The 12860-nt window shown below is 69.5% G+C and overlaps 1 protein-coding gene across 3 annotated transcripts in view; it reads right to left on the bottom strand.

Annotated features, from left to right (window-relative positions):
• Positions 1–3369: 3369 nt before the first annotated feature.
• FBXL6 (F-box and leucine rich repeat protein 6) overlaps positions 3370–12860 on the bottom strand; it is a 64516-nt gene continuing 55025 nt past the window's right edge. For 2 of the 3 annotated variants that reach the window (XM_049820208.1, XM_049820215.1), the window contains 9 exons: positions 7043–7091; positions 6176–6231; positions 5901–5951; positions 5647–5685; positions 5431–5466; positions 4382–4528; positions 4225–4269; positions 3873–3917; positions 3370–3772 (listed from right to left, as the gene is read on the bottom strand). In XM_049820208.1, coding sequence (XP_049676165.1) covers positions 3765–3772; positions 3873–3917; positions 4225–4269; positions 4382–4528; positions 5431–5466; positions 5647–5685; positions 5901–5951; positions 6176–6231; positions 7043–7091 — 476 coding nt within the window. In that variant the 3' untranslated portion in view covers positions 3370–3764. Of the gene's footprint in view, positions 3773–3872; positions 3918–4224; positions 4270–4381; positions 4529–5430; positions 5467–5646; positions 5686–5900; positions 5952–6175; positions 6232–7042; positions 7092–12860 lie in introns of those variants that run through there. The other variant, XR_007508506.1, reaches the window with a different exon arrangement.

The following is a 12860-nucleotide window of genomic DNA, read 5'->3' as shown; positions in this document are numbered from 1 at the left end:
GTCCCCTCCAAACGGTGGTGGCCTGTCCGGTGTTCAGGTCCACTGCCACCTCTCCCCCGGGAGAAGGGTCACCTCCCACTCCCGCTGCGCCAGCCCCCCCCGCTCCTTTTCCCCGGACACCCGTCTCCCTCGTTCCCTCCCTGCCCTTTATGCCAGATGTTTGCCTTTGCTCCTCCTCTCCCTCAGCCCTTGAAATGGCTCCGCTTTGACTCTTCTCCCACGTTCTGCCGTCGGGTTTGGTGTGCCGGTTGTCTCCCCGAGGTTGTCTACCCCGAAGTCGTCACCCCGGTGGACGTCTGCTCCGCCAACGCTGCCTTCATCTTCCAGAGCAAGAGAAGGGAATCGCTACGGCGAGGGGAGGATGCCACCTTCACGATGAGACCCACGGGTGCGTTTCCCCAAATTCGCACGATTGACGGGTCTGCGGTGCCGTGAGCTCAGCCCGAGGGTCCCGACCCTGACTCCGCTGCGGTGTCGGAGGGGTGACGCGCGAGGACGCTCTTGGCTCCGCCTGGAAGGATCAACCCCCGCTTCTGCGGCTCGACCAAAAGTCATGTGCCTGGCCATTGGCAGAATGCGACTTCCTTTAATAGTCCAGGCGTAATTAAGCAATTAAAGACTGGCTGGGTGACAACACCCGTGCAGAGGTGTGCTCTGCGGGGACCGGGGCTCGGCCCACGCTCCACAGCATTTCCACCGGTGGACGGACCAGGGGGGCACGGGGACGCCGAGGGAGCCGCGAGGACGGCAGCCGCGGGGTCCCGGGGACGGGGAGCCGGGTGGTCCGGCGGGATGGAGGACGTTTGGGCACAGGACGGAGCGCGTGGCAGGGCCAGCCCCACAAGCCACAGAAGCTCTGCTCCGTGTCAAGGAGGACAAGGGAGCGTCGTGCCCTGCCTTTGGGGTTGATGAGGCGGCTGGACACGATCCCATTACTTGACAAGGTCATTACAAACATGGAGAAAGTGTAGGAGCCGACAAAACCACTGCACGCTGCGGGTAACGCTTCCCGGTGAGGGACTGCCAGGTCTGTGCGGCACATCGGACGGGAGCCGGTGCTCACGCCTGCGCCGGCAGGTCAAGCTGAAAGCTGAAGGCAGATGAGTTCAACCTGGGAAATGGGGTTTCCAGTGCTGCCGTGTTTGACCTCCGGAGTGATGATTCTGCCCCCCCCGATGCTATCGGCTCGGGCCACCGGCTTTTCTGGCAGGGGCTTTGGCTTGCCGTGGATTACTGCCCTCCCCTCGGATGCCATCAGCAGCCCTCGCTGCCCGAGGATGCCCGGGGTGACGGCTCCGTGCTCCCCGATTTCTCCAGACCGGGCATTTCCCGGTGTCCTCCGTGTCGCTTCAGCAGGACGAGCTCACGGCGGCCCTTGTGCAGCTCTCGGAGCCGCTGCAGTGCTGGGGGGGGACATGGTGGTGAGCAGCGGTGGTCCGTGGTCGCGACACGTGGATGGCTGCAGCACGCAATGCCAAGCACAACGCTTGACAGTTTTGGGGTTTTTTTTTCCCCCACCTTATTCCTCAGTCAGGGTCCTTCCCTGCAGCCTGGTGCGTCGGTGGGCGCCTCAACTCGGGGCGGGGGGTCGTTTACGCTGGAGCCAGCATTCGGCTGGAGCGGGAGCTGCCGGAGATGCTGGTACCTGCCTGGGCAGGTTCTGCTCCGGGCTGGGCGCCGCGGGGGCAGCGAGCAGTGCAAAGGGGCAGGAAAACTTTGGGCAGGTCCCAGTTGGGGGGGGGGGCAACATCTGGGGTAAAACTCTTCCCTCCCATGGCCCTGATCTCCTCGGGACTGGGGGGGGGGTCATGGCAATGCCGCCACGGCCGCACGATGGCTGGGGGGGAGCAGTGGCCCCTCCGCAGCCCTGGGGCTTTGGGGTCCCCCGAGTGCTGGGGGAGCCCCTCACTCCGTGCAGGCCGTTAACGATCCAACTAATCGTGTGTGACGCGGGCGGCCAGCTCGCATGATCTCATCCCGGCTAATGAGGTAAATGTCTGGCGGGGCTGAGCACAGCCGCTGGAAACTTCAAACCCCCCCCCCCCAAATTCATCACCCACCGCCAGAGACGCCTCCATCCCCCTCGCACCCGCTCCAGCCCCCGGTAACCGGAGCCGCTGAGCACCGCGTGCCGGGGACGGGACCGCGGGGGGGACGGGGACGTGGGGCCGCCCCGATGAACCATGTTTGGCCCCAGGATGATGCCCAAGAGGGGGTCCCAGAGAGGGGCTGCAACGTGGAAATGGGGTTCTGGCGGTGGAGGGGTCCCGCTGCGCTGCTCGGTAAGACCCCCCCCAGGGACCCCTGCATGGATTTAGAGCTCCGTGGGGGTCCCCAGGGTCTTTCGGGTGATTGCCATCACCGTGGGGAGGACGGCGGCACTTTCCCAGTGCCGGGAGCAGACGCCGATGGGGACCCCCCCCCAGTTTAACTCAGGAGATTCTAGGGGGTCCCCTCGCATGGGGGGTGGCCCCTGGCTGACCTCCATCCCACTGGCCCCCGTGTCGGGGGGGGTCACCCCTCCCCAGGTCCCTGTGAATGCTGGAAAAAGGTTGTAGAAAAATCCCGTCAGCTTGAGCGCGGGGTGGGGAGGCACCGTCGGGGGCTGCCTCTGCCGGGGTAGGGACCGAGGTGGCGTCATTAAAACCATTAAAAAGCGCTTTTTTGGCCTTTATGTCGCAGGTAACGGAGGCACATCCATCCCTTCCAGGGAAGGGCTCCAGGACAGCCGGGAAGGGGCCCCCGGCATGGAAAAAAAGGGTCCGGGCACCAGCAACTCGCCGTGGGGCAACCCCGACGGTGGCCGTGCCGGTAGCCGCCACCGAGGACGAGGTGTGCGGGAAAGGCAAACAGCCGGTGCTAATTCCCCGGTACACTTCATCACCTCCCGGCAAACGGCAGCCCCGGGGCCCCACGCCGGAGCTGGGACCGAGGTGTTTAATAGCCCTTGATAGATTTCCCGCACTGCCCCCCCAAAATTTCCTCCTAGTCATCTTTTTTGAACCCGTGTTAACTTTTGGCATCCGGAGCGGGCGCAGAGATGGACCGGGCAGCCTCCGGAGCGGCTGGGGGGGGTGGAACGGGCATCTGCACGGGATGGGCCGGGGATTGGCGCCAGGGCAGCACGGGGATGGGATTTGACGCCTTCGTTAAAGGTGTTGGCAGAAGAGCCCGTTAACGAGCGCTGCCGTTGGCTCTCCGGGCGCGATGCCCGCAGCGGCGCCGGTGTTGGGGCAGGGGACCCCCATCCCGCACCCCCGTGCATCCCCCCCCGGCCCTGCCCGGGCGAGGGTCTGCAGCCCCGCTGCTCCCACCCTGGGTGGGTCTGGGGTCTGTGGGGTGCCGGTACCCATCACCACACGACGCCAATGCTGCGGGGACCTTTATTGGGGGAGGACGGAGGGGCACAGGCGGCGGGGGGGCTGCTCCGCTCGCAGCCCCATCTCCAAGGGCACGCGGAGGGGTCCGGCCACCTCCACGACCCCTGTCCCACAGCGGACCCCGCTCCCCGGGCAGCCCCCGGCCCCCAACAGACCCCCAGCGGTACGGGGGTCCGAGGGGAGCCGCGCACCACGCCAAGGCGGGGGGTTGCCCCACCGTGGGGTGCAGGCTGGGCCGGGGGGCTGGGGCAGGGGCTGCGGGGGCCGCGGCGAGGACTGGGGGGGGGACGGAGGGACCCGAGGCGGGGAAGACACGGAGAGGCAGCGGGAAAGCTCGGGAAAGGACGGCGTCCCAGGGGGCATCTCCGGTGAGGCTCGGCCGTCTCAGATCCCTGGGGAGGGAGATGCTGCTTCAGCCCCCCCGCACCCCGCAGCTCGCCCCGGCAGCGCTCCCACCGTCCCAGCCCGTGCCCCCCCCAGCCCCGCAGTCACCTTGGGATGCCAGCGACTCCTCCGAGTCCACGTCGTGGTCCACTCCTGCAGGCAAGCGGAGATGCCGGGGCTGGGGGGTCAGGCACCCGCATCCCCCCTGCTAATGGGGCGCTCCCAGCTTATGGGGGGGGGGCAACCCCAGCTAAGGGGGCACCTCCGGCTAATGGGGCACCCCAGGGACCCTAACGACCCGCAGGGAACCGGGACCAGGCTCGGGATGGTCCCACATCCCCGGCTCGGCCGCCCCCCCATTGCAACCCTGGGCTGGGTGCCGAGCAGGGACCCCCAACCTCGGGGGCAGCACGGGGATGGGGGGGGGGGGGGGGGGACACACGAAGCCCCGGGTCCTCACCCTCCTCTGACTCGTTGGACTGGGCTGGGACATCCACGACGGGACCTGCAGGAGGGCAGAGAGCACGGGGTCAACGCCCAACGATGGGACGGGAGCTGGGGGACCCCCCCCCCCCAAATCCCCGGACCCCCACGCAGGGCAGAGCATCGTCACCCACCGCCTCGGGCTTCCCCGGCGAGGGTGTCCACGCCGAAGGAGCCGCTGTTGAGGGAGTCGAGGCTGGAGGAGTCGCTGCTGAGGGACTCGCGCGTCCCGTCGTCGGTGGGCGACCGCTCCGCACCCTCGAAGCTGACGGAGGTCAGACCTGCGGGAGACGTGAGCGCGGCCGGGCCGCGGGCACCGGGCAGGGGTCCGCGCGGGCGAGGCAGCCCCCGACCCATGGAGCGCACAGGCCGGCGTACCCCCCGTCGCACACAGGGCAGGGGTCCGCGCGGGCCTCGCCTGGTCCCTGCGCGCAGGGCGAGGGTCTGCGTACACCGCGCAGGGTCAGGGCACGGGTTGCACGGTCCCTGCGCACGGGGCAGGGGTCTGTGCCCACGTTGGAGGGTCCCTGCGCACGGGGCAGGGGTCCGTGCCCACGTTGGAGGGTCCCTGTGCGCAGGGCGGGGGTCTGTGCCCATGTTGGAGGGTCCCTGTGCGCAGGGCGGGGGTCTGTGCCCATGTTGGAGGGTCCCTGCGCACAAGGCGGAGGCCTGGGTGTCCAGCACAGGGGTCTGCGCCCGTGTTGGAGGTTGCCTGCGCATATGGGGCAGGGGGCTGTGTGTGCATTGCATGGTCTCTGTGTGCAGGGCGGGGGTCTGTGCCCATGTTGGAGGGGCCCTGCGCACAGGGCGGGGGTCTGTGCCCATGTTAGGGGGTCCCTGTGCGCAGGGCGGGGGTCTGTGCCCATGTTAGGGGGTCCCTGCGCACAGGGCGGGGGTCTGTGCCCATGTTAGGGGGTCCCTGCGCGCAGGGCGGGGGTCTGTGCCCATGTTGGAGGGGCCCTGTGCGCAGGGCGGGGGTCTGTGCCCATGTTAGGGGGTCCCTGTGCGCAGGGCGGGGGTCTGTGCCCATGTTAGGGGGTCCCTGCGCGCAGGGCGGGGGTCTGTGCCCATGTTGGAGGGGCCCTGTGCGCAGGGCGGGGGTCTGTGCCCATGTTAGGGGGTCCCTGTGCGCAGGGCGGGGGTCTCTGCCTGCTGTGCCATCCTGCCCCGAGCCCAGCCGTACCTTTGCCCAGGCGCTGTGCCGAGGTGGTGAGATCACCTGGGGGAGGAGAGGGGCGTCAGGAGGAGCTGGGGGGGGTGGGTAAGAGACCCCCCGGGGTCCCACCCGCCGACCATGCCCCAGCCGGGGGTCCGGCCACCCCTCGCCCTCCGTGGGCCCCGGACCCTCGCCGAGGGCTGCCACCCCGTCCGGCTCCCGCGTCCCCGATCCGATGCTCACTCTCTCCGGAGGCCTCCAGCTTGGCCGGGCTGACGGGCTCTGGAAAAGACGGGCAGGGGGACGTGAGCCCCACGGCACCCACGCTCTGCCCCCCACTCCACTGCCAACCTCCCCCCCCCCAGCCCTGACCTTGGCCGGGAGGGAAACTGAGGCACGGAGCAGGTAGGTCCCAGCTCTTGGCTGGGTGATGCTGGGGGGGGGGGTATGTGGGGCAGGGTCCCCCCACGGCGCTGACCCAGCCTGCGCCCCCCTACCTGGTGTCTGTCCTTCTGCAGAAAGGGCCACGTCCACGGTGCTCGCGGGCTCTGCGGGGACACGGCGGGGGGGGGGGGGGGGGCAGACATGGGCCAGGGGGCCACCGCTGCCCCCGGGGGATCGGGGACCAGGGTGGGGGTCCCCAGGAGACCCTGGGGGGAACACAGCCCGAAGCGCCTTCCCCTCAGCCAGATAGGGACCCCCCGCCCCCCCAGCAGCACCCACTGGGACTCCTGCCCGGGGCACCCAGGGTGCCCCCCCCGAGCCCCCTCACCATCCGCCGTCGCGGCGCCCAGGACCAGGAGAACGACCACGGCCAGAGTCGGGGCCCTGCGGAGGAGACGCAGCTTTTGGGGGACCCCGAACCCCCATAGCACCCCTCACTGCTCCCGCCCCCCCCCCCCCGCAGACCCCCTGGCACCCCCTCCCCGACCCACCAGCCCCTCCCCGGCTCCTCGGGACCCTGCAGCCCCCCCCCCCCCCCTCCACATCGTCCCTGTCCCCCCCCGGTGTCGCCCCAGCTCCGGGCGGGCAGGTCGGGGGGGGCCCAACGGGAGGTGACCCCCCCCCCCCGGAGCATCCCTTGCCGCAGCCCGCAGCTGCCGGGAGATGCCCCCCCGGGTCTTTCTGGAGATGCCCCCCCCCCGGGACCCCCAGCAGCGCCGGGAGATGCCCCCCCCGGGTCTCTCCAGAGATGCCCCCCAAGATGCCCCAGCGGTGCCGGGAGATGCTCCCCGGACCCCCCGGCGCTGCCGGGAGATGCCCCCCCCCGGTCTCTCCGGAGATGCCCCCCCAGACCCCCCAGCAGGTGCCGGGAGATGCCCTGGGACCCCCCGGCGCTGCCGGGAGATGCCCCCCCCCGGTCTCTCCGGAGATGCCCCCCCAGACCCCCCAGCAGGTGCCGGGAGATGCCCTGGGACCCCCCGGCGCTGCCGGGAGATGCCCCCCCAAGCCTTTCCGGAGATGCCCCCCCCCCCCCCCGGTCTCTCCGGGACCCCCCAGCGGAGACGCCCCCGGGAGAAGCCCCCCCCAGCGCCGGTGTCCCGGCTCCGGCGTCTCCCCGCGCCCCCCCCCCCCCGCCCCGTTCCCGGTGTTGGCCGGGGCAGAGCCGGGCCCCCCCCCCGCCCGTCTCCGGTCTCACCGGCGGGCCGGGGCCATGGCTGCGGCTGGGCTCGGGGCCGGGGTCCGGGGTCCGGGTGCGGGTCGGGTCCGGTCGGGTCCGGTGCGCGGCGCTGCGGGAGCCCGGCCCGGCGCCGCCCGGGGCCGTTATAGCCGCAGGGGGCTGGGCGACGGCCAGGTGGCGCCGGGCCAGCCAATCCGCCGCACCGGCACTGCGGGCCGGACCCGGACCCGGACCCGGCACCGGCACCGGCACCGAACCGGGACCCGGCACCGGCATCCGGACCGGGCACCCGGACCGGGCACCGGCACCCGCACCCGCACCCGGACCGGGCATCGGCACCGGCATCGGGACCGGCACCCGAACCCGGCACCCGAACCGGCATCGGGACCGGCACCGGCATCGGGACCCGAACCGGGCATCGGGACCGGCACTGCGGACCAGTACCGGCATCGGGACCGGCACTGCAGCTCAGCACCAGTACCAGAATGGGGCACTGGTACCGGCATCGGTACCGGCACTGCAGACCAGCACCAGTACCAGAATGGGGCACTGGTACCGGCATCGGTACCGGCACTGCAGACCAGCACCAGTACCAGAATGGGGCACTGGTACCGGCATCGGTACCGGCACTGCAGACCAGCACCAGTACCAGAATGGGGCATTGGTACCGGCATCGGTACCGGCACTGCAGCTCAGCACCAGTACCAGAATGGGGCACTGGTACCGGCATCGGTACCGGCACTGCAGACCAGCACCAGTACCAGAATGGGGCACTGGTACCGGCATCGGTACCGGCACTGCAGACCAGCACCAGTACCAGAATGGGGCACTGGTACCGGCATCGGTACCGGCACTGCAGCTCAGCACCAGTACCAGAATGGGGCACTGGTACCGGCATCGGTACCGGCACTGCAGACCAGCACCAGTACCAGAATGGGGCATTGGTACCGGCATCGGTACCGGCACTGCAGACCAGCACCAGTATGAGAATGGGGCACTGGTACCGGCATCGGTACCGGCACTGCAGCTCAGCACCAGTACCAGAACGGGACATTGGTACTGGCATTGGTACCGGCACTGCAGACCAGCACCAGCGTCGGGACTGGCATCGGGACCCAAACCCAGCATCGGTACCGGCACCAGCATTGGTACCGGCACTGTGGACCAGCACCAGTTTCAGTACCCAAACCGGGCACCAGTATCAGTTCCCAAACTGGGCACCAGTACCAGCACCAGTACCAACATTGGCACCGGCACTGCAGACCAGCATCAGTACCCAAACCGGGCACCAGTACCGGCATCAGCACCACCACTGCAGACCAGCACCGGTGTCGGTACCGGCACCCAAACCGGGCATCGGTACTGGCACCTGCACTGCCACTGCAGCTGGGCACCGGAACTGGTACCAGGCACCAGAATCAGCACCGCGGCTGCGCACCAGCACCAGGCACCGGGCATTGGCACCATCCAGTCCGAGTCGTGCTGGGAGGCCGTACCGCTGTGGGGACCCCAAACCTGGACACACACCCCACACACACACCGCTGCAGGGACCACCGGGCCACGGCCGGGACCCCCAGCACCGCTTTGGGGACCCCCAGGCCCCGAGCCACGGCCAGGTCCCCCAGCCCCAGCACCATTCCATGGCACAGCTCCGGGGATCCCCAAACTCGGACCCTCGGCAGGAACCCCCAGCACAATTTTGGGGACCGCAGAACCACGGCCAGGACCCCCAGCACCGCTTTGGGGACCCCCAGACCCAGCACCACGGCTGGGTCCCACAGCACAGCTCTGGGGACCCCTGCACCCCAAACCCCAGCTGGGACCCTCCAGGGCCACTGGGCGTACTGGGGGTGCTGGGCACCCTGCACTGGGGTGCTGGGCACCCTTGGCCCCCCCACCAGCCCCGACCCCCCCTGCCCCTCACAGCAGCCCCAGGCCCCCTCTCCCCGGGGTCTCCCTGGGCTGCCCCGGCCTCGGCTGCCCCGGGGGGGGGCTGCCACGGGGAGACCCCCACCCGCACCCCGCCAGACTCCCCCAAGCAGGCAGCACCCCTTTCCCGGGGGCACCCCGACCCCCACAGCCCCCCGCAGCCCGGCTCGTGGGTTTGGGATGGAGCCGGGGGGTCCCGGCCCTGCCCCGCTCCCCCCCCGCAGCCCGAACAAGGGGCCCTTTATGGCCGGGGCAGCTCAATGCCCCTTTGTTCCCCGGATTAAGGGGCTGCGGGACGGGGGGCGAGCGCCCGGCTCCGGTTGCAGGGGCCGCGTACGGTGCCGGGGGGGTGAGGGGTCCCGCCGCGGCCGGGGGCTCCCGGCCTTTTGGCCATCCCACCCAGGTGCCGGTCGGCAGCACCGGGACGGCCACGGGAGTTGGGGTGCCGCCAGCCACGGGGGGCCACGTGGCCCCTCCGGCCCCGGCCCTTTATTGGGGCACCCTGGTACGGCAGAGTCCCAGCTGCCGCCGGCACAATGCGCCTTTATGCCGGCTTTGTGCCGCCGCCGAGCGCCGGAACAATCCGGCCGTGTGGCCCACGTCCTGCCCGTCCGGCGTCGCCCGTCCCTGGCACCGGCCCCACATCCCCGTGGGATGAGTTGGTCCGGATGGGGGGTCTCTCCCGAAACCCCCCAAACCCGGCACCGGCGTCCTCGCCCCCGTGAGCCGGTACAGCACCGGTGAGCCAATACGGTCCCAGTGGGCCGGTATGGTCCCAGTGAGCCGGCACAATCCCGGTGAGCCAGCACAGTCCCCGTGAGTCAGCAAAACCCCGGTGAGCCAAAACGGTCCCAGTGAGCCAAAACGGTCCCAGTGAGCCGGTCCAACCCCAGTGAGCCGGTACGGCCCCGGTGAGCCGGTACAGTCCCAGCGAGCTGGTACCATGCCGGTAAACCAGTACGACCCTGGTGAGCCATTAAACCCAGTGACACAGCATAGCGGTGAGCTGGCACAGCCCCAGTGAGCCGGCACAGCCCCGGTGAGCCGGTACAGTGACGGTGAGCCAGTACAGCACTGGTGAGCCAGTATGGTCCCAGTGAGCCGGTATGGTCCCAGTGAGCCGGTATAGCCCCAGTGAGCCGGCGCAGCCCCGGTGAGCTGGTACGGGTGGCCCCGGTGAGGCGGCACAGCCGCGGTGAGCCGGCAGGGCCCACCCGTCCGAACGCCCGGGACCAGTCCCCCCAGTCCCCCACGGGCGGTGGGCTCCCGCGACACCCAATTCCCGGCTCCGGCTGCGTGAGTGCCACGGGACCCCGGCCGTGGCGGGTGCCAGGATGCCGGTGAAGCGTGTCCCCGGTGCTGCGGGGGGCACACAGGGCCGCCCCCGTCCCCCAGGGCGGACAAGGGCCCTTTGCCCGGGGCTCAATGTCCCTTTGTTCGCCGGCGCCGCGCCTCGGGGATCAAAGCGGCCGGACCCTGACCCTAATTTTTGGGGACACACACACAGATCTAGCCCCCACCCCCCCAGGGCAGCCAGCGGTCACCCAGCTGGGTCCCCTCTTTGGGGTGTGCTCTGCGCCCCCCCCCCCACTTTGGGGTGCTTCCCCCACGGACCCCCGTGCTGTGGGTGCTTGGGGGGGGTCGTCAGGGACCCCCACCCTCCCTGGGCACCCCGGGGGGGGGGCAGGAGGGGGCCCGAGGGGCTCCCAGAGCCCCATGGGATGGGGGGCCGTTGGGGGGGGCACAAAGAGGGGGGGTCCCACTGGGGGGATCCCAGTGCCTGGTGGTGGTGGTGGTGGGGGGTCCTACTGGGGGGGATTCCCGGTGCCTGGGCACCACGGGTGTCACCGCGTCCCCACGCTGTTGGGGAGGGGTCCCCATCTCGTGTGCCGGTGCCTGATGGGTTTCACTGCCGGGAGGGTCCCCGGGTGCCCCCGGTCACCCCCCCCCCCCATAGTGTGGGGGCACCGTGTTGGGGAGCAGGGGGGTGGGGAGGGGATGGGGATGGTGACAAAGGGACAGGGGTGGAGATGGGGACATGGGGACAGGGATGGAGATATGGGGACAGGGGGACAGGGATGGAGATATGGGGGCAGAAATGGGGATGGGGACATGGGGATGGGGACACGGGGACAGGGATGGGGATGGGGACATGGGGACAGGGATGGGGAAATGGGGACAGAAATGGGGATGGGGACATGGGGATGGGGACATGAGGACAGGGACAGGAACGGGGATGGGGACATGGAGATGGGCACATGGGGACAGGGATGGAGATATGGGGACAGAGGGACAGGGATGGGGAGATGGGGACAGAAATGGGGATGGGGACATGGGGATGGGGACACAAAATGGTGACATGGGGATGGGGACACGGAGACAGGGACAGGGACAGGGACGGGGATGGGGATGGGGACACGGGGACAGGGATGGGGACAGGAGTGGAGATGGGGACACGGGGCCAGGGGGGCAGAGACACAGAGATGGGGAAGGGGATGAGGAAGGGGAGGTGGGGTTGGGGATGGGGAGCACTGGGAGCACTGGGCTTGGGGAGCACTGGGAGTACTGGAAGCAGGCGTCCCAGGCAGTATTAGGAGCACTGGGAGCACCGGTCCTGGGACAGGCCATACTGGGGCAGTGGGGGAGCACTGGGGGCACTGGTCCCAGACCCAGGAGCGCTGGGAACGCTGGCTATGGTGGGAGCAGTGGTCCCAGAGCAGGCTGCACTGGAAGCACCAGGAACAGTGGAATTACTGGGAGCCCTGCTCCCAGAGCCGAGAGCCCCAGACTGGGGAGCACTGGGATTACTGGGCGCCCTGATCCCAGACCGGGGAGCACTGGGATTGCTGCGTGCACCGGTCCCAGACCGGTGAGCATTGGGATTACTGGGAAGAGCGGCATTCCCACGAGCACGGCTCCCAGACGGGCCAGCACTGGGATTACTGGGAACTCTGGTCCCAGACGGGCCAGCACTGGGATTACTGGGAACTCTGGTCCCAGACCGGTGAGCACTGGGATTACTGGGGAGAGCGGCATTCCCACGAGCACGGCGCCCAGACGGGCCAGCACTGGGATTACTGGGAACTCTGGTCCCAGACCGGTGAGCACTGGGACTCCTGGGAACTCTGGACCCAGACGGGCCAGCACTGGGATTACTGGGAACTCTGGTCCCAGACCGGTGAGCACTGGGACTCCTAGGAACTCTGGTCCCAGACGGGCCAGCACTGGGATTACTGGGAACTCTGCTCCCAGACCGGTGAGCACTGGGATTACTGGGAACTCTGGTCCCAGACAGGCCAGCACTGGGATTACTGGGAACTCTGGTCCCAGACCGGTGAGCACTGGGACTCCTGGGAACTCTGGACCCAGACCGGTGAGCACTGGGATTACTGGGAACTCTGCTCCCAGACCGGTGAGCACTGGGATTACTGGGAACTCTGGTCCCAGATGGGCCAGCACTGGGATTACTGGGAACTCTGCTCCCAGACCGGTGAGCACTGGGACTCCTGGGAACTCTGGACCCAGACGGGCCAGCACTGGGATTACTGGGAACTCTGGTCCTAGACCGGTGAGCACTGGGACTCCTGGGAACTCTGGTCCCAGACCAGTGAGCACTGGGATTACTGGTAACTCTGGTCCCAGACCGGTGAGCACTGGGACTCCTGGGAACTCTGGTCCCAGACGGGCCAGCACTGGGACTCCTGGGATCCCCGCTCCCAGCCCGGGGAGCCCCGGGACTCCCCCCAGGCCCGCTCCCAGCCCGGGATCACTGGGAGCACTGGGAGCACTGCGCCGCCCGCCCCGCCCCGCCGTGAGGCGCGGCCCCGCCCCTCTCGGCCGCGCAGGCGCAGTGCGGTGCGGCGGCGGGGGCGGGGCGGGGCGGGAGGCGGCGCTCCGTCCCGCGGT

Source organism: Accipiter gentilis, chromosome 2 (assembly GCF_929443795.1).
Source record: "Accipiter gentilis chromosome 2, bAccGen1.1, whole genome shotgun sequence".
NCBI classification, from domain to species: domain Eukaryota; kingdom Metazoa; phylum Chordata; class Aves; order Accipitriformes; family Accipitridae; genus Astur; species Astur gentilis.
Note: the sequence above shows the minus strand (reverse complement) of the source record. Positions and strands in the feature narration are given on the sequence as shown.